The following is a 21,988-nucleotide window of genomic DNA, read 5'->3' on the forward strand; positions in this document are numbered from 1 at the left end:
GATGTGGGGCAATAGAAACTCCCATTCATCGCTGGTTGAAATGAAAAATGGTACAGCCACTTTGGAAAACAGTTTAGCAGTTTACTATGAGGTAAACACAACCTCACCCTTATGACCCAGCAGTCATACCCCTAGGTACCACCCAAATGAGCGGGAAACATATGTCCACACAAAAACCTGCACACAAGTGTGTAAAGCAGCTTTATTCATAGTTGACAAAAATCAAAAGCATCAAGATGTCCCTTCAATAGGTGAGTGGATAAACTGTGGTACATCCAATGAAATATTATTCTCAGCAAAAAGAAATGAACGATTAAGCCATGGAAAAACATGGGGGAACCTCAAATGCACATTACCAAGTGGAAAAAAATAGTCTGAAAAGGCTATATACTGTATGATTGCAACTATGACATTCTGGAAAAGGCAAAACTATGGACATAATAAAAAGATCATTAGTTGCCAGAGGTTGGGGTGGGGGTATGAACAGGTAGAATACGTATTCATAATATTTTCAGAGCAGTGAAACTATTATGCATGATACTATAATAGTAGACAGATGATAAGCATTTCTCAAATTCAGAACCATACAAGAAAGTGAACCCCAATGTCAACTTTGGATCTTAGTTAATAATAATCAATCAGTCAATCAATCAATTCATCAATCATAACAAATGTACCACTCCAGTGCAAAATATCAAAAGAGGAAATGCAAGGGGGAAAAGAGGGAGTATACGGGAAGGCTATCCTTTCTGCCTAATTTTACTGTAATCATAAAATTGCTCTAAAAATTAGAGTATTAATTTTTTTTAAGGCTTCTGGCCAGGAAGAGCCAGAGGACTTGAATTCTTAAGTCTATCTCATTCCATGACTGTCTATGTAATCTGTACGGCTCAGAACACTTCACATGCCTTATTTTATCATATCTCTATTAACCCGGTGAGGTAGACAGTGAGGCACACCTGCCACATCTAACTCACTGGCTTAGTAATGGTGGGATAAAAATAAGCCACCAACTAGTACTATTTCATCCCCAAAATCAAAAATACAAGTCACACTGGTATGACTGGCAAGGAGAATTTTAACACTGAATTAGGGGCATTTTTTTAATTCACTGGGACAATAGTATCTTTGTATAATGTCTTTAATACCAGGATTCACTGGGAAATATTTTCACCCACTAGAGAAAAATCAGGACTTTGTCAACTCCTTTTGACGATTCTTTCCAGGAAACATTTCAGACATGTATCAAAGCGGCCACATTTACTAGTGACATTTATAAAACTTAATTCTTTTCAAAATTTCCTCAACCTCAGTATATACACACTGGAATTGCTCATGTTAAAATTTACTTTCATTTCATTGTTAGCTTATTAGACTCTATAATCCAGCTAAGATACAACAGCTCAAGCTCCCAACTCTGTCTAATATCTGAATTGATATAAACCTCTGTGAATTTTTAAGCTATTATTTTTTATTTCATGCATCCATTTAATATATCTCAGAAAGTTCTAGTAATCAAAATCATAATTGTAATAAAAAATTCTCATAAAAACTACTGCCACATTACCCACTCAATGTAATAAAACTCATATATACTTTGTCAAAAATACACATGTTCAAATGCCACTGCTACCACTTACAGGTGTGTGATTTCAGAAAAATTACTTTCTTTAAGCCTCAATTTCCATATTTTAAATAGCAGTAGTCATAGCCAAGATAAAAGAGTTCCAAGAATTATAAAATATATATATACATACGTGTATGTGTATATGTCCAGAAAAAGCCCAACCCTTGTTAATATAACAAGAACAGTTTGCATGATATTGATGTAACCTAGCAGCCAAGGAGAGTGGACTGGGATGCACATGCGTGAACAATGACAACTTCACTGTACTAGTCAGTGGGGGTGGTAGACACTACTGAGTGACCATGTGTATTGTGTGGTTTATGCATTCAAAATGCCTGAACAAGTAGAGTAATGAATCTGCATCAAATTTTGCATTAAGCTTGAGTATTCCCCTGTGGAAATATTCAGATGATTCAGAAAGCCACAGCTATGGGCAACTGGTGATGTCTCATGCAGAGATTTTTGGCAAAACATCAAATCACCCAGGAGACTCAGGCCTCCTACAGCTCAGATTTGGTGCCCTGTGACTTCTCGTTTTTCCCAACACTAAAATCACCTTTGTTAGGGAAAAGGTTTCAGACCATCAATGAGATTCAGGGAAATAGGATGGGGCAGCTGATGGCGAGTAGAACTGCGTGAGGTCCCAAAGTGCCTACTTTGAAGGGAACTGAGGTGTCATTATCCTACAAACAATGTTTCTTGTGTCTTATATCTCCTTCAGTAACTGTCTCTATTTTTCATAGTATGTGGCTGGATATTTCCTGAACAGACAATACATACATACATACATACATACATAAAAATAAATTCATTTGTAAAACCCAGCATTATGCCTGGTACATAAGTAGATAGGCATATAAATAGTAGCTATTATTTTTACTATTTTAAGCTAAAACTTAAAGCCTTAACAGATAAACTCAAGGATGGCTTAGGATATATTAAATGATCATATAACCATTAAGCTTCTTACATACCAAACAAAACTACAATCTGCTGTAGTTTACATAGAAAAAAATTAGGAGGCTTTTGAAATAAAACCAAATTAGAAAAACTAGAAGTATATTGTATGATTAGGTTTTGACCATTTATAGTTACTTCTAAAAAGGATCTGAAGCCAATCATTTTATTTGCTTATACAAAACAGATTCTGCTTTAATATACTACAAGCGACGCTCAGAGGATCCCCAGCAAGAATACTGATAAGGTGTTACTTATAGAGCCCAACTGTCAAGAGAACATTCCATTTTTGTAGGTCACACTGTTTGCTGTATTTCCAAGGCCAAGTAAAACAGCATTCACTCCATTTCACTACCAAAGAAGGTCTAATAGTGACTAATATTAAAAATGTTTCAAAACACTCTTTCTAGTGAACTTTTTTTACAAATTAAAAAGAATTATTTATTTCACAAATTAAAAAGAACATACTCCAAGCTTCCCCAAATACAAGTATAACTCCAACACAGAAGCTGTTGCATCGCTCCTGTCCCCACATTACAGAACCACCCAGCCAAGCTGTCAATTCCTGAAGTTTCTTTTGAATCCAGCCTTCCATTCCAACTGCCAGAATCTCACAGACCTGTCTCCCTGCTTCCTGAATCTTCCCTTCTGTTCAATCCTCCACACTGTTGCTAGAGATATCTCTCTAAAATCTATCTCATTGGTAACACCCTGCTAAAGATCATCAATAAACCCCAAAGTTGGCCTTGGGTATGGCTTTTGAGCACTTTCCAATCTGGAAATGGAATATGGAGATAACCCTCCATATTCACCCATTTCTCTCTTCCAGTCACCTCTACCCTCTCCCATCCCTAAAACCTACCACGCACTTTAGCCAAGCATTCAAAGGAGATTCTGTGGTTATGCTCATGAAATGAAAAAGCCATGTTAGTCTCTCTTCTTGGAGTTTTCCTCACTGATACCTTCACCTTCCGACAAGACAAAATCTCATTTGACCCTAAGTACAAAGCTTTCCGCAACACCCAACCCAAGAAGAATTATTTGCTTCCTCTTCTGAGAGAGACGAAACTAGGGTGGAAAATAATAGCACATAAATTTGCGTTAAACGGATACACCAAAAATAAGTAAATAAAAACCTTACTTGATCATTTATAGAAATGATGATATACTTCAGCTGACAGCAACTTGAAATTTGTCTTTGGAAGTAGGCAGAATGTGACCCCTAAATTACTAAGAGCTGAGCGATGGACAGGGAAGCCTTTCTCCAGAAGCCACTCTAAAGAAGAGTTCCATGTAACTGAAGCATTGAAGTTTCTTTTTAATTATGAAACACTAAACACCCTAAACTATAGCCCTCCTTACTCAGTTTGTTCAGCAGGCTTACAGGGTCAAAAAATCTTACTGCATTTTATACATTTTTACACTCAGTTGTGGAATGAAAAGAAAGGAACATATGACAGCCTAGATATTCCTCTTTTTTTTTTTGTCACCTCTCTAGCTTCAGATGTTTTTACAATCTGCAATTTCACTAAGATGATTTGCGCCAACTCTCCAGCTCCCCACAGAGCCAGACTCCAGCGCACACATGACCCAAAGGCAGAAGCACAGGCGCTTCTTTGCCTGGCTACAAAATAACAGCAAGACAAGGACTTGTTCTCACCACTTCTCCTTGCATGTTATTTATTACCTAAAATCGTCATTGAGCCAGAAAAGAAGCTTTTCCAAGTTGCTCAAAGAAAAAGATTTAAAAAGCATAAAGCTTTTTTAAAAGTCTCTAAGTAAATGTTGAGATAATCGGTATGGCATTTTGAGTTCAAAGTTGAATTCACTAACAATATCTAGCAACTGGGCACATTTCTGAACTTGATATATACTTATGATGATGTGAGGCAATGAACAAGTTCTTTGGCCAATTCAAATCTTGATTTTTCTGTAGAAATGACTTTTCAGAGCCATGTCGTAACATTATAAAAACATTCAGTAGTGTCATTTTGAAATTCCTCAGAGACTTCAAAGGAGCTCTCAGATGGTCTCTCCAGCTTTAGTGAAATCAAACACAGTGGGTTATGGATGTTAATGCATCCAAACTTTAAGTGTCTAATTTCAGGATAGACACTTTACCCTCCGTGTGCCAGACCCAATAGCCATTCTTTCCTTATTCCTTACAAACAGAACTTCAATTTTGTTCAGGGCTCTAAGACCAGTCAAAAACTCTTCTTTTCCGCGTCTGCCTTGCAGACGGTGGCCCCTGGGACGGCGGGTCAATGGGATACAAGTGGAAGTTGTTAAATGGACCTTCTACAAAAGCTCCTTCAAAGGAAGCTGAACTAACTAGTGTGCATCTGTTCTCCTTTGTCCTTCTACGTCCCTTCTTCCCATCTGAAACAGAGACAAAAGGGCTGGAAGAGAAGCAGCCATCTTGTGATGACAGAACCACCACATGATGAGTGACTCGGCAGAAACATAGGAGTCTGGGTGCTACTAGCAAACAGAAGCACCTCGCAGCCTGGGCCTGTCTACCCTGGGCCTCTCTGTACCTGAGAAAAAGAAAACATCCACTTGGTTCAGAATTAGCATCTGTTTCCATTATAGCCAAACACAATCTTAACTAACACTTAGTATCAAGTTAAGCTGATTTCCTTTTCTCAAAGAAAAGAAAAAGCCCAGACTAATACAGTTTCAACTAGCTACAATATAACACCATCATGTTGCAACACAGTTAAAGTTCACTTATTACACAACTGACCATTAAACCAGGAGCAGAGCATGAGCCAATGAAATCTGAAATTAAGTTTTTGCAGAATCCTGGAAGCCAATTGAAAAACGGAGCTACACTGTATGATATATGACTGGGGGTAGGTGGGCAGGGGGGTAATTCCTGGAGACATTTATACAACATTAGTCCCCCATTATCCACGGTTTCACTTTCCATGGTTGCAGCTACGGTCTGAAAATATAAAATGGAAAATTCCAGAAATAAACAATTCATAAGTTTTAAAATGTATGCTATTCTGCCCTGGCCAAATTGCTCAGTTGGTTGGGGCATCTTCTCATGCACCAAAAAGCTCGCGGGTTAAATCCTCGGTCAGGGCAAGTATGGGAAACAACCGATCAATGTTTCTCTCTGGCATAAATGTTTTTCTTTCTCTCTCTCTCTCCTCTCTCCCCTACTCTCTGTCTAAAATCAATAAAAATATATATATATATCCTCGGGTGATGATTAAAAACACAAATAAAATAAAATGTGCGTCATATAAGTTGTGTGAATAATCTCCCCTGTCCCGCTCTGTCCTGCACAGCAGGTGAATCCTCACTTTCCCAGCATCTCCCCACTGTATACAATACCCCCTGTTAGGCACTTAGTAGTCATCTTGGTTATCAGGTCAACTGTCACGGCATCACAGTGCTTGTGTTCACGTAACCCTTATTCTACTTAATAATGGCCCCAAAGCAGAAGAATAGTAATGCTGGCAATTCAGATATGACAAAGAGAAGCCACAAAGTATATGTATGTACAGAAAAAATATATAGTATATATGGGGTTCGGTACTATCTGTGTCAGTCCACTGAGGTTCCTGGGATGTATCACCTATAGATAAGGGAAGACTACTGGGAAACAACTGTACTCCAACTTTCAATTCAACTGGCACCAGAGTTGGTTTACATTGTAAAAAGACAGAATTTTTACCAATCACACACCTATGTAGGCTGCAAAATTGAACTGAAAATGAAAACTACAGTTGGAATATTCTCAGTTCCTTTTGTCACCAGACACATAGGCAGAATTGCATAGCCCGACTGAGAGAAGAGATTAAAGGAATTACTCAAAAGTTTTTGAGAAAAACAGAAAATTTTGACTTTTTCTAAATAATCAAAGAGGGGTTTTTTTAGTGATATTATAGACAAGCGACATATCTGCCATTCGGCTTTCAAAGAGAGTAACAATGAAACACACTTTACAGTTGTTTGAAGGTAACTAACTTCAATGGGTCAATGTCCGGGTCAATGGGGAAAACTCCATTCTGTTGTACTAAAATAATTTAAGTTCTTAAATGAAGTCTAAAATATATGCAATAAAATGTATTGGGTTCACATTAATGATCTCATTTTCACCCTAAACATCATCGTATTTTTTAAAGTAACACTGTGTTGAGAACATAAAATTTTCTAATGACAGACTCAAATAGCAGAACTCACTGATTAAAGTGACAGCTAATTACTTTCAATAATATAATAAATAAGAGTTAATTATAATAGCAATATATAGGTTATTTTTCTTATACTGACAAGAAAAACAAGAGGGACCATTTGTATCTTTCCTGCTAATTTACAAAAATGTTTTGTATTCCATGACAAATAGGCTGGGTAATTTACTATAGGCATAAGAGGAAGCCACTAACATGGGTATTTCCAGCATAAACAATAATAAAGAAATACATTTTATTCATAAATAAATGCCTTTGTTCACCCTGACTATGGCATCAGCTTAAGCAATGTGATTTTTTAAATCAGATGCCCTGAATGTTCTAGTTGTGAATGTATTTTATTAGTAAAAGAACTAGAATATGAATCTGAACACTGTGCCTATCTCTGTAGCAAACGGCTCTTTCTGTGTTATTCAAATACAGCAAACAGTTGCCTATTTTCACTCAGAAGTAAAGGACCAAAGCAAAATACCAGAATAGACCACACCATAAATACTTAGGCCTCGCTGGCCACTATTCTTGCTTTTCTGCAGAGGGCTAGGTTTGAAGGCCTTCCAAGGCCATCTGAGGGCTAAATGAGTCTAACAAAATTTTCAACTTTAGAATATGATACTCCTAAATGCTAATATTGTGGATTATTATAATTCTACGTTTCTGACAACAGACAGGTTTTGAATTTGTTTCAGCTGACTCTACCACTTACACTATTCAACAGCTGGGCATATGATAACTTGGCAACCTGATAATATTTTAGCTGAATGTAAACTCATTCTGTAACTAAGAAGCTTTGCCAGAAATAAAAATCAAAATAGCCTCTCTTAAGTTCAAATGGGAATGTAAAATGTTTTGAACAATGCATGATTTCAGAAAATGAGCAACTGTACTTTGAAAGTTTAGTAAACTGACACTCCCTATTCAAAGCCTACAATTCTTTTCTGATTAGATCAGCCCCCATAGCAAGTCATCAGGATAATAAGCACTGTAGTGAAGTCATCGTATTGGATGCTGATGGGAAATCATAACTGGCTTCAAAACATCAGGAAACAATGAGTTTTCCAGGTCTCCAGCTTTTCAAGTAACACACTGGCCAATAGTCTTACTTTTTTCCCCAAGACTAAATGAAATATAGAACATCTATAAAGCAGACTACAAATTGATTTTAAAACCACAAGAGAATGAAGGTAAGAACCCTCACTTCTTCAGCGAAATTTTCGATTGTATGTTTGAAAAAGTACATGTTTAAGTGCAATACTGATCATTAGGGTCTAATTAAAATGAAGTGTAGTGAGAACTACCATGTCCTGTACATCTTTAATTTCCTTTTATTCATATTTCCAAAAACAAATGAAGAAAATTTTTTAAGTCTGCTTCCTCCAGACAAGTCACTTTAGTTATATTAGTTTTCAAAGTCACCCGAAACCACCCACTGTCACTAAGGTAAACCTTGATGAGACCAAAAAATTCAATAAGCTATGTTTTTGTTTCAAAAGTAAAAAATGTATATATTTTAGTACCTTCAGACTTCGTTCCTTCTGACTTTAAAAAGCACAGATGCGTGTCTTCAATAAGGTTTTTCTAATCTATATTGGTATTTCTCATTTGTAAAGTTCTGGAGACAACTGATTAAGAGCCTTATTTTTAAATGGAAAGATAGATGTAAACATGAGTACACTACACAAGTACACAAATTCTACAAATGTGCTTTATCCTAAAATGTCACTGCACTTGCTCAGTGGCAGCATTATACACAAAAAGGGTCTTAGCACAAAGGAGTTCTGATTGTACTGTTTACAAAATTCTACATGGATTAAAAGAAAGCCAGTCATAATACATGCTCTAGAAAGAGACAGAACATATTGCAGGTGAGTTCTGAGCTTCTTGGAGATTTGGGATTTAAATATTCAGTTTGGGATTTTATATTTCTACTTTATACTAGTAGAAAACTAGCAATACATGCATTTTAACCATATAACCCCCAATATACAGAAATTGAGTATCTTAACCCCAAGTAAATAGTCAAGATGCAAAATCATTTAAATTCAACCTATGAAAGAGGCCACTATTCACTATTAATATATTAAGGCTCTGCGAGCTATCTTTGGGTGTGGAGTGTTTTAGGAGCCACAGTAAGGAGATCATCTGTACACACTGAAAAATAATTTCCTGGGACAAAAAGACCCTTTAAGATTAGAAGGTGCACTTTGTGTAATGCCGTATTTAACCATAAAGTCAAAGTAAACATAATACTAAAATACCAATAGGTATCCGTTTGGCATAGAATTTTCCAAACACAAAGGAGAGGCAGAATAACATATCAAAATATATTCCTTTACATTTAAATTTATAACAGTCTCACTGACTACAGACTTATACTCATCACATTATCCAATAATTTTTATGATACATAAGAACAGACGTATAGTCTCAACCCATAAATTTTATTTTCAAATAAGATCATTTTAAGAATAATGATTTGGTGATGCTCTCAGTGGTGAAACAGTCCATTTAACAACCCAAGAACCTTTATTATAGGACTAACCAAATCCCCGTGACAGGCGAGGACAGCAATGCCTTAATAATCCCATGGAGAATTAATTGGTACCTACCCTCCCAGGAAGGATTATGATTATGCCTAAGAGCTTTTACAAGGAAGAGAAAACGCAATGTGCTTCTTGGAAACCAGCACCCTTCCCCCCAACTCTACCACCCATCCAAGGGCATCTCTGGTCCGTGGCCCACCCACCATCCTCCCAGCGTTGGGGATACTGAATCCCATCCAAAAAAAAAAACAAAAAACGGGGTCCATTCCCCAGATTGGTTCCAGACACCTGTTTACTTGTGCCCAAGCAGTGGTGACTCTGGTTAAGCAAAGGTTAACGGTTACCCCGCTGGCCCGTGCCAAGCCCCGCAGCCCCAGCGAGCGCGGGGAACCACATACCTTTGTACCTCTCCAGGACATCCTCGTAGGCCTGGAGGTACTCCTGCTCCTCCACGTACAGGTAAGCGGCTGGGGAGAGGTACCCCGCCATGCCGAAGTTTATCTAAGCGATGACTGGCCAATTCCCCTCTTCCCCGCGGAACCGGGACAGTATCTTAGTCAGCAAGACGCAGCCTGGAGAACTGGAAAAGCGGAAGGAGCAGCCAGCTTGGGGAGAGCGCTGAAGCCGGAGACGCAGGGCCGGGGGCACCGAGCCGGCAGGAGGAAACGCCCAGGCCCCCTGCCTGGCTGCGGGTGCTGGGCCGCCCGGCTCCGGAGAGCCGGAGTCGCTCTCGGGTTTCAGCAGCAGCAAATCTCGGCGAGCCCGGGGGCGGTGACCAGCAGCGCCACGCCACGACCAGCGGAGGAGCCTGGAGCACGGCGGGACGGTGGGGGACGGCGGGCGCCGAGACCCTTTGAGGCCAACGCGGCCGCCACCCTGGCTGCGCACTAGGCGCCTGCCCCGGGCCCGGCGGAGACCGCGGCGGCCGTGCGGGAGAACAGGCGCGCTGCCTCCGCCCGGGATGCTGCGCGGCGCATCTGCGGCATTTCCTGGCCGCCGCGCCGCAGACACTCACTCGCCCGCACCCCCAGAGAGAGGGAGGGAGGGCGGAAGGGAGGGGGCGAGCGCGGCGGTCAGCGCCCAGGCTGGCTCGGCGGCGACCCCCGTGCCGCTCGGCCGCTCGGCCCCTCCCTTCCAAGCAGAGCTGCGGATCCCCAGGCCCCCTCCCCCGGTCCGCCCACCAGGGTTGACTGCGCAGCCAAGCACGCCCACCCCCGGACGCTGGCCGGCCAGCCCCGGATCCCCAAGGACGAGGTTTCTATTTGGGACCCACAACAGGTGCCTGTGAAACAAAGCCGCAGATCGCGGCCACCGAAGTGCGCAGCCCCCTGCGGAGGAGCCGGGGACTCTCCGTGGGGAAGGGGTGGCGGGAGGAGAATGGCAAATACTTTTTTCAACCCCGTTTATGGCACAGAAAGACTCAGGTGACTCTGTGGCAGCGCGGAGTGGAAAGGGCAAGGGGGTTAGCCTCCAGGGCACATCTCAGGGGCAGGGGACGGTTGGCCTCTGCAGGTGGCCCAGCACGTCAGGGCCTGACAGCCTGGGCGCGTCTGCGCCTGCGCGCCCGGCCACCCAGCGGCGGTCGGAGGACCAGCCCGCGGTCCCTCCCTTCCGCCCCCCAGAGCCGGCGAGTGAATCTGCTGCTGCGGCCGCAGCCCCGGCCTTTTCGCCACTGCCCAGCCTTGTGTCACCTCCCTCCTCTTTACCTGTTATTCATTCCGCACGGTACTGGTACCCACTGAACTTGAGTTAAAACGTATACAATTCATTTAACCTCGGCATATCATATACTAAAGTGGCTGAATGCAAGGGTCCACTGGAGGAACCAGTTGGTACCCAGGCGCCTAAACGGATGTATTTCCGAGCACTTGCTCCGTACTAACTTTGACATAGGACAGTTACCTTCTCAGAGCCTCTCTTCATTAGTAAAATGGGGATAACACTGCCTACCTCTTAAAGTTGCCATATTACATAGCTTTCAAAGTGTTAGCTATTATCATCATCAGATAAACTCGCTCATTGTTCACCACCCAACTTACGACAGCTTCACCTCTTGCCCACATCTTCCCTCCCAGTGTCTTCCTTTCATATGTACTGTTTTGTCCTTGATGATTCTGTTGCTTTCTTTTTTAAGTGTTGTGAATCTGGACCATTTTCCTTCCATTACCCCTTAGATGGAGATGAGTATGCACTCTTGAAAAAAAACTGTATACTCTTTAAGGAAAACTTAAGTTTGAATTGGAATGCTTTACTTCTACTCAGCAATTGGCCTATTCCAATCAAAGCAAGACCACATCTCTCTTTTCTATTCTGACCACTAGTTATGATCTGAGTTTGAACCCATGTTCCACTAAGCCTTTAGGATCACTAGAGTTTTCTTGCAACTTGGTAGGCATGTATGTAAACATTGGTTCATTAAGTAACAAACACATAGCATATAGGACACCCTCTTGAAATGAAAGGGCTAGTAATTAGATTCCTAAGAGTCATTCCATTTATAGACCACGCGCGTACAGATTCTCAAAAATTCTTGTCTCCCTCACAATGACTGAGGTCATTGAGGGAACAGTCTGAGTCTTCATCAGGGACTGACAAACAGTAGTACCCAATTTTATTAATATAATCAGTACACTGAGTGATTTTTAACTATCCATTTAAAGAGCCAGCCAAAATGAACTGAAGCAGCATTTGGAGTTGTCTGCAAAAACAGCCTTTGTCCCACGCATCCTTCGAATGGTAATATCAGGTCAAACTGCTGATAATAATAGTAGATTCCATAGGGAAGCGGCAAAAGCACAGCAGTTAAGAGCTGGGCCTCTGGAGTCAAGGCTGCCTGAATTCAGACCCTAAGCTCTATCATTTCCTAGCTGGGTGACCTTGGCAAGTCACTCCCTCTCTCAGGAGACTTCTGGATGGAAAAATGGAGAAAATAATAGTACCTACTTCATAGGGTTGTTTGGAGGCCTAAATGAAACAACGCTAAGTGCTTATAAGACTATCTGCCCATCAGTAACCTATCATTTATAGAGCATCTTTTGTGTACCAAGGAATTTGCAAAATGTTTTTCATTCATAACTTCATTTAATAACCAACGCCATGACCCTTTGATAGAGAAAATGAAAGTTTAGTAATTTGTCCAAAAAAACTTAACTGGTGAGTGATAGAAGGGCAATTAAAATCCAAGTTTTCTGGAGTCCAAAGTCTGACTCTGCTTAGATCCTTCAATTCCAACTTCAAAGAATTCATCTGAGACCAAAAAAATCTGCATTTTAACATAGTATTGTCACTGACACGCCCTATACTTTTACAGGCACCTGAAGACTGAAAACCCCAACTTACAATATCCTGTAAGTAAGAACAGAAGGTATGTATTGTTCTCAAGTAAAAGGCATTTATACAATGGGTATTTCCTTACATTCTGTTATCTTATTCTCACTTTGACCCCTCTGAGAAATAGGAAAGACATATAGTCTAAGGCTTTAAAATGAAGAAACTATAGTAAATGCAAAAGCACTTTTAAAAATATAAGGTGTCTGACATATGACACCATCACCAGTAAGGCTTTTCTGAAATGTAAACCTGATTATGTCACTGCAGTTTAAAAATCTTTCCGCAGTTAGTCCAATCTCCTCAGTATTGCTACACAAGCACTTTTACAGTTTCTGCTACCCCCTACTCAATCCTATGCTTTAGCTGCACATATTACTATAAGTTTCCATTTAAACATACCTCCCTACCTTTGCTCTGTGTCCCAGCCCTCTGAAATGGCTTTCCCTTCCACCCTAATTCCGTCAGGCTCTTCAAATCTCACCTCGAGTGGCACTTCCCCTCAGAAACTTTTCAGGAACCCCTCATTCCTCCCCTTCTCTATCCAAGCTAATTAGACTCTTGGCTGGGTTCTTTTACTATTAGGTGCTTACAGCCATTACACCTAATTTCTCACACCATGTTGTAATTGTCTAACAGCATTTCCATTTAGACTATGACTTCTTTAAAGGCAGAACTGCGTGCTTTTCTTCATTTTATTCCCAGGGCCCAATAAATATTTATTAAGTGAGAGTGAATTAAGGGATTCCACAGACCATATGCTCTGTTTGGCTCTAGAAATTTTCACATTCAGTCCTATTTGTATGACCTTAAAAATAAAAATATTGAACTTTCAACTTCTTTAATACTAAGTAATCAACACTATGGACATCGTCACACCATTTCTAAACCTCACCCCATCTCAGACTAGAGTTAAATTTCAGATGAGGTGAGCTTTAGGCAGAGTGTGGAAATGTCTAATGAAATTAGAAGTCCAAATCTTAACAGCATGTTTTCAAACTAGCCACAGCACCAAATTCCCTCAGATGTCCTGCTCCTTGATTCTCACACGGGGTGCTCAGGGGAGAATTTAACACATAATGTATCTGAATTTCATATTTTAGCCACATTATAATTAAACAGATATTTGTAGACTGGTCCCGCCAAGTCTATGATTATTGATTATGATTTGTTGTTTAATTTTGTTGTGTTTAATATAATCTTCAAAGAATGTAACTCTGAGGTCTCAAGTGCATTAACTACCACCAACTTCGTAGCTATCCCCACAAATCACTCAACAAACATTTTACCAAAGATATGGCATGGCCCCTGCCCTACTAGCATGAGCACCTGCTTGTCCACTGCATCCCATTAGAGCCCAGGTTCTTCTGCATGTTGAGCTTACACTTAAAGTTACCTCCACCAGCTTCCCCTGACTCCTTGACTCTCTCCCTATTAGTCTTCGGAGGACATCATCTCATTCCCATTGACACACATATGTACCATTCTTCTCTCAAAACCCCTTCCTCACAACGAAAATCAAAATATCCACCTCTGCCACCACTATCAAAACTCTCAAGCTAGAAATACCTTCTACCTTCCATTAAAAATGCACAAAATACGGGCATCCCATTCTGACGCCCCAGGCTTTCCACAAAGCTCCAACAAGTTCTCTCACCATCCTCCTTTCCCCTGTCTGCCCTTTCTGCTGACCAAACACCTGATGCCCACACTGTCCATCCTTGTGCCCCAGACCTGCTGGGGGGCAGGCCAGGGGTGTCTCAACAGGGCAAGGCGTGGAGCCTTAGTGACTAAACACTTTTTTAGAGAGCCAGGTCTGCCCCAGTTCTCCCAAGCCATCCTGCTCACTCTCCCTTGGCTCCCAAACAGTCTCTCCGCCCTCCGCCCTGCCCCTCCTCCCCTTTCCCCACTCCGCCCAGCCTCTTCAAAGGCCTGGGTGAGACCAGCCAGCATCTCACAAGAGAAGCCAGAAGAAGCTCAGGCTGTTGCCCCAGAAACCCAGAACAGAGAATGGCTGGCTGGGCACTGTTTGTTTTTCCCGTAATCAGAAAATCCCACTAGGGGGACATTAGGGGGACTCTCAGCTGCCAGGGTGGCTGGGGCCCCGGCTTGCCACCCTACAGCCCCCTCAGAGGAAGATAAAGTACCAACTCTGCATTATAGAAGGAGGTAAAAAAAAACAACCACCCTGAGTGGGAGGGGGCCCCAGAGTTGAGAGTAGGGGAGGGGGAGGAAAGGAGGTCTGACCCACGGGCTACAGAAACCAATTTGAAAAAACATCTGGCCTTTGGCCTTTGCAAGAGAGCCCCAAGGACATACTCCATCCTACTCCATTACCATTTCCAAGAGAAAACAATTATCGAAGGAAGGGAGGAACAGCCACCCCAAGAAGCAACTTTCAGGCACAGAACGCATACACACAAACCACACAGGCACTGCAGGGTTGGAGGATTGATTTCCCAGGTGTTCTCAGCTTTCAGCTCAGTAAAACAAGCCACCACTTCTGGCTTGACTTCTACGCCAGTGCAAAGGAACACCAGGTTAACACAGAACAGAAACATTGGCACCTCCCATATATTAATTAATCAGGAATGTATGATGGCTAAACCCTCAAAAGCACAGGCGATAGTAAGCCACTACAGGCACATACATGATGCTGACAGAGATGTTACACTAAAAAAAAAAAAAAAAAAAAAAAAAAAAGGGAAAAAGAAACAGAAATGGCATCTGAGTTGCTGGAATACCCTCTGCATCCTGGGTACCAAAAACCAGGACTCTACCCTGCTTAAATCTGCGTAGCCCAGTGCTCCTGGGCAAAGATGAAAATGAAGCCTTCACAGCAAATGCACTAGTAATCACTGGAGTGAATACGGTACTTTCAGATTCTCGCGGTGGCTACTGCATGTAAACGGGAAAGTTTAATGCATATAGCTGTAAATAGCTCCTTGCATGTTAAAGGTGTCGATTCATCCAACCAGAAGACAGGCCAAACAGCTTAGTCACTAGCAGTCAGGGCTAATCGCCCTCTCAAAAAATAGGGGCACGAAGTGAACATGGTCATCTCCCTCCCCCACCGTGACCACAAATCTGAGCCCAGTGCATCCGTTCCCAGCTCTACTCCCCCTTTCCGCCGCCCCCGACACCCCTCTGTGGCGCAGATGGGTGAATTTCCGCAACTCTCGTCCGGGCTCCATCCCTTCCCCGATGCTCTTACCTGCTATCCTAAGCACTGCCCTCTCGGCGGGGTCCAGTACGGAGCCCCCTTGAATCTTTCTTTTCGATCTCTCATGTTTAGGCAAATTCCAGGGTAAGGTGTCCCCAGGAGCAGGAGATGCCGAGCCAGATTTCTGGCTGAAATCATCCTCATCGGAAAAATCCGCAGAGGAAGACATAGAGCAGCGATAGGACGCGTTCCCGGAACTCTAGAGAGGATGACACAGAAAAAAGCATTAACCACAAAACACTCGCAGATGCTCATGGATTTCAACAGCCCCCCCTCCCTGCCCCCAACCTGAGTCTGGCATCCTGCACCCTCCTCAGCGCGGAGGGGACACACAAACAAGAAATGAAACCCAGCGCTCACCATCTTTCCTCCCCACAACTCCGACAGGAGAAACAATATCCGGGCAGTTCCAATACATGGAAGATTTGCACAGGAGTGTGTGGCCTGCGGTCCGGCCACCAGCTCACAAATGACTGGCCCAACAATGAAGCCAGAATCAACAGCCTTCCTGTTACAAATCTATAGTATTTGGCTCCCCCACCAGGACAGGAGAAACATTTTCCATACTAGACCGCTGGTTAATTCATTAATGCAACTAATTCTAAGTTTCAAAAACAAAGCACAAATACAGGATGTTGAGTCCCGATCCCTTTCCGTTTCAAGTCGCCTCACCACCGGAGGCTCCTTTCTGACCAGGTTTGAGCCTCTGTGCTCCTTACTTCATTTTCTCCATGAGAGTGAAGCAGGTTACTAGAAAAGAACCGGGAGGGGGGAGGGCTGGTTCTCAGAAGAGCCTTTTCTTAAGACTGGGAGAACACAAGAGGCTGTTTTCAGAAACCTAAGGCAGCTCCAGTAAACAAACATCTGAACTCAGTTTAGACTTCTTGAGATGATTTCAACTTCGAGCAAAGTAACAGCTGCCAATAATGTAAATGAGAATGATGCAGGGCTGTGACAGGAAGCAGAGCTCTTCTCAGCTCCCGGTCATTACACAGTGGAATGGAAACACGATGCTTTTACCAGAGCGCTTTGCCTGAAGGTTAGTCACCCCTTCCTCTAGCTGGAGCAAATCAGCGGGGTCATACCTTTCAATATATATCTTCTATTCAGAGAAGAGGTGCACAATGTTATTCCTTCCCTCTGGATTGGGTGAAGTTTGTGATTATTTGGAGAGCTTACAATCAAAACAAGGATGCTGACCATCTGTGCTGTGAACAACGTTATAAATAAAATAAAGCATCAAAGAGAAAATCTTCACTTTCCCACTTAGAATTCCGCGTTGCTGAAGCTCATGGTGAAGATGCAAAACTGGTATAACTCGAATTTCTGACATGTAACTTGCAGCCACAGAGTCCTAAGATGCAAGTTACCAGCGTAAATCAGTGAGGCATGCTCCAGTTTGAGCAAAAGCACTGAGCTGCTCTCAAAAGCAGTGCCGGCAACAGCAAAAACAGACTGAGAGCAACATCCCAAAGCATTCACCAAAGGCATGTAAAATAAATTACAAGAGAATCCAGATTATTGACATTACCTCAATCTACTCAGACATGTCAGTACACGTGGTCACCACCACCATTTTAAAAGTACACAGTATTTCCCACAAAATCAAGCATCTAAAATTTACCTTTACCTATATTCTTTCCTAAAAAAAAGCAGTCTTCCATTTTATTTTACCTGAAGAGTCATCACCTTGGCAGCTTTATTTATTTAGATTTTGTATGTTTTCCTAGTAGAAATAAAGTACTAGACACACTTGAGGCAAATAAATAAATAAAATTGATTTTCTGTATTGTAGCTAAAGTCCATAGAGAGTTGTGAGTGGCATTAAGTCAGTGACAGAATGCTTTCATCAAGCCAATTTATTTTCCATGCTTTTCTGGAAATTCATCTTGAGCTCTCTGAGGCTGTTTTGTTGGCTGGATCTGTGAAAAAGGGTGACATTCTTAAAGACTTTCAAAGGGGTATTGGGTTTCTTTGGTTGCCTTCTGTCTTCCTTCAAAAGTCTTTTTACCTGTCCTTATTTAAGGTCATCCTTTATCTATGATATTATATTTCTTCTTGTTGCCTGCACTATTTTCAATGAGTATGGTAATTTGATTGTTTATCTTTACAAACAGACTTAGAGAATAACTGTTAAAGAACTGCTCCTTTCTGAAACTCACAGGTTATTGATTTTATTAGAGTAAAATTGTTTTAATGGCCAGAGTCTCAGCTGATTGAACAGCAAAATGTTATTCATGCCATGACATAAACACCATTAATCACACATGGCCAGATGGGAACAGTTACTACCCTTGGACCCAAGGGTGTTGACTGGTGCAGCCTCTAATCTGGTAGTGTCATTGGTAAACAGATAAGAGACAAAAGAAAGAAAAGACAACTGGCAACAGCTTTCAGCAATATATCACAGCAAAATATAGATACACACAGAGAATGGGAGAAATCATATTTATATATGGTAAAGTCTCTCCCCCCACTACATGATTTAAGCATGTTAACAATTAAAGTATGAGATATTTTTCCACAATAGTTTTCATAAATGATTTCTAAAATAAGTGGTAAACAATATAAAGTTAGGCCCATTCGAACCCTAAAAATTGAGAAGTGATATCATTAAACAAAGCTGCTTGGAAGTCTATTGATCCTCTAAAACTATTATACTCTTCATTGATTTGAAATGACTTGTCAATTCATGTCACTATTTTGGGTTTCAAGGGAAGAGTGTAAGAGTACAGTTCTCTTTTCTTTTGGAAAAAGAAAGCATGACCCAAAGTCCAGAGCCTGACCTTTGATGTGGGGCTTGGAAGAGTAAGACAAAAGAGGAGAGGGCCTGTGACTAGCAAAAAGCCCCAAGTTCCCATCTCTTCTTCTACTCTTGTTGTCTAAGGTTTGATTCCTATTAAAAAACAAATATCTGTGTCCATCAATAAATGACACTATATTCATACAATGGACTACTCTGCAGCAATTAAACAAAAATGTTATTGATTTACATTTAGCAAACTGGAAAGGATTCATATAGAAAGATTCCTTTAAAAAAACCTGTGTGTGTGTGTGTGTGTGTGTGTGTGTGTGTGTGTGTGTGTAGATGGACAGAATGACAGAGATGATTGATAGATTAATAGGTAGATAACTATGTATCAATACATAAACAGAGGTTATTTCTGGGATGACAATATTATAAATGGGTTCTATTTTATTCCTTCTAATTTTGTAATCTAAAACAAATACACAAAAAAAAATTACTAAAAACTAAAAAGATACTGTGCAAAAGGTCAGAGAAAATATCAAAGGCCCCAGAAAGAAGTAACCACTTAAGCCAGTGCTTGTAACCATTTTGGGCTCAAAGATACAACTGAAGTGTTAACAAAATTTTTGGAAACCTCTCTCCAAAACAAAGCTCTTAAATAAATACAAACTTTGCATATAATTTAAGGGGGTCATTGACCTACTGACTGAAGATTAAGACCCCAATTTACACCATCATCTGTCATCATCACCATTTGGCATGTGTGTTGAGAACAAGAGAAATAAGAAAGAGCTATGGGGTCCGAGAAAAGAGGGGAAAGGGTAATGAAGATAGTAAAGACAAAGTTGGCACGTCAGAATATATTTAACATTTAGGTCTTAAAAAAAAAAAAAAAGACCATGAGCCACCTATAGACTGATGTTGGATCTCTACAACAACCACAGCAACAAGAAACCATTAGTTTGTGAGAAACCAAAAAACCCTGCATTATGCCTTATTACAACCTAGTTATTAAAGCAGTTTTAACAATTGAATTAGATCACCAAAAGCTTTAAAAATGGCTTTCCTAATAGCCAATTCATTCATGTGGTATAAAAACAACCCAAATCTCCTAAGCCAGGATAATTACATAATGCAACGTTTTTTTAGAAGGGGAACTAAACAATAACTTCTCTAATTGAAACCCCGGGGGAGATCTGAGATAAGTACAATGGCACTGCCTAAAGTGGAAGTCGCCCAGCCTTAGCACCCAGATCTGTAGGAAAGTGCCAGGATATTGTCTCTGCACTAGGCATTCTCTAAATGCAACACAGAAACAAGCACAGAGATAAGCGTTTGTAAAATAGCCAGACTTTCGGAATCCCAGAGGCTGGAAAGTTAACTTTCACAAACCCACATACTTATGATTTATGCACATTTCCATAAGTATATTTTCAAAAATTTACGAAAAAGTTTAAAAAATAAAAACAAAAATCCGCAAATCCAGATTGTGGGGCATTCTACAAATTAACTGTCTTGCCCTCTTCAAAGGATCGATGTCATGAAACATTCACACACAGAAAGGAGGGACTATTCTAAAGTTTAAAAGACAAAACCTTTGACTGGATTCTGGTTTGTTTTGTTTTGTTTTGTTTAAGCTGAAAAAAAAATGTGAGGGACAATTGGGAAAATTTGAACATGGATCATGGATTGTTTATTAGAAAATATTGGGAAATCATTGTTAATTGTCTAAATGTGGTAATGATATCACGGTTATGTTGGAAGTGTCCTTAACCTAGAAGATGCAGGCTGAACAAACTCATGATGCCGCCACTTATTTTCAATTGTTTCAATAAAAGCAGAAAGATGCGGCCACAGGTTTACAAAAAGTATTCATTGTGTTACTCATTTAACTTTTCTACAGATTTGAATATTTTCAAAATGAAAAGTTGAGGGGGAAACACATAAAAGGCCTTTTCCTTTTTTTTTAAAAAAGTCACTTGGTTTAGGCCTGTTTTCACAAATCAGGATCCCCAAGTTCAAGCACACAGTAACAGTGTCCATCTAAGTAGTTTCTTGTAGCTTTTCTTCACAAACACTTAGAGAAGCACCAAAGGGCTGGGCTCTATCAATAAAACACCAGATAAAGGCCATCTGCTTGCCTCAGTCCTAAGCATAGGTTTAGACAGATGGATTTAAAAGGAGTTCCTTCTGTTATTCACTGAATATACAGCATGGTTAATGCACTGTTGGTTCATTATCATATAATTTTTTTTTATATTTTATATAAACAAGAAAAAAGGCATCAAAATTTAGAAAACATGAAGGTCCAATTTTGCTTAAAATCTCCTTGACTGGGTATGTACAAACACTAACTTCTTACATATAGTATAAAAATACATGGCATGGTCCAAAACTATCTATCCCTCCTTGTATACCAGCTTATTTATTTGGAAATAAGTCAAAAATCAAAAGCACATTATCTGATTTTAGAGATTCTAGGGAATACGATCTCTACCACAAATAAGTAGATATAGAAGAAAACAGGTAAGGAAAATATAAGAAACCATTTAACCCTTGAAGTCAAAATGAGTGATGGCAAATTTGGGGACCGGGTGCTTACTTTAGTTTAAAATTTTTTCAAAACTAGTCCAACAATTCAAGTATCCTATCATCAAATAAATAGCTCTTAACTAGCCTCTTGACTGAAAACCATCTTTAAATAGTAAGGGTGGGGGCTCTCTGGGTCGGTGCGGCCTCAGCCAGCTCTCACTGTCTCCCTTTAAGGGAGATCTGCCTGAGCCCTTCATTCAGGGAGGAAGAGGAGCCTGGGTGGGGCCAGAGAGGAAACGGAGGCCGAGGGAGGGAAGCTGGAAGGTATTTGGATCTGACTCAAGGGAGGAGTCTTTGGAAAAAGAGTTAAGGAAGTCAAAGGTTTCTTTAGGGGGAGAGGCCCAGTTCATCAGCCTATGAAAGAAGACCTTTGGAATTCAGGACAGGAACTATTTCTAGGGCATAAAGATTGTTCATTAGCGTGTCCCTTGGCTATTATATTTCTGGGGAAACTAAGCTCGCTGTTGGGACACAGGAAGCAAGAAATTTCCAACACCATTTTCCTCTGTCTGTGTAAGAAGCTCTACAAGGTAAGTAGCAAGAACTCATTTCCTTGAGGAGCATGGCTTCATATTCTCCTGGCTTAGCATTAAGACAACCAGCTTGTTCTAACTATACACATCATTTATTGAGTGACTGTAGTCAGGGACTGTACTAAGAATTTTCACTCACTAACTTATTCAATACTCAGTGTAACCCAATAAGGAAACAGATGCTTAAGGAGGGTAACTAACTTGCCCACAGCCATCTGTCAATACAAGGTAGAGC

The 21,988-nt window shown here is 40.9% G+C and overlaps 1 protein-coding gene across 16 annotated transcripts in view; it reads right to left on the reverse strand.

Moving 5' to 3' along the window:
- Positions 1-21,988, reverse strand: part of DST (dystonin) — a 427,647-nt gene that overhangs the window by 309,289 nt on the left and 96,370 nt on the right. For 10 of the 16 annotated variants that reach the window (XM_054569508.1, XM_054569506.1, XM_054569525.1 and 7 more), the window contains exon 4: positions 15,871-16,078. In XM_054569508.1, the coding sequence (XP_054425483.1) occupies positions 15,871-16,078 (208 nt within the window). Of the gene's footprint in view, positions 1-9,727; positions 10,323-15,870; positions 16,079-21,988 lie in introns of those variants that run through there. The other 6 variants (XM_054569522.1, XM_054569520.1, XM_054569515.1 and 3 more) reach the window with 2 other exon arrangements.

The sequence above is a fragment of the Pteronotus mesoamericanus genome, unplaced genomic scaffold (assembly GCF_021234165.1).
Source record: "Pteronotus mesoamericanus isolate MK-2021 breed Mesoamerican mustached bat unplaced genomic scaffold, CSHL_Meso_final contig_20, whole genome shotgun sequence".
Classification (NCBI taxonomy): domain Eukaryota; kingdom Metazoa; phylum Chordata; class Mammalia; order Chiroptera; family Mormoopidae; genus Pteronotus; species Pteronotus mesoamericanus.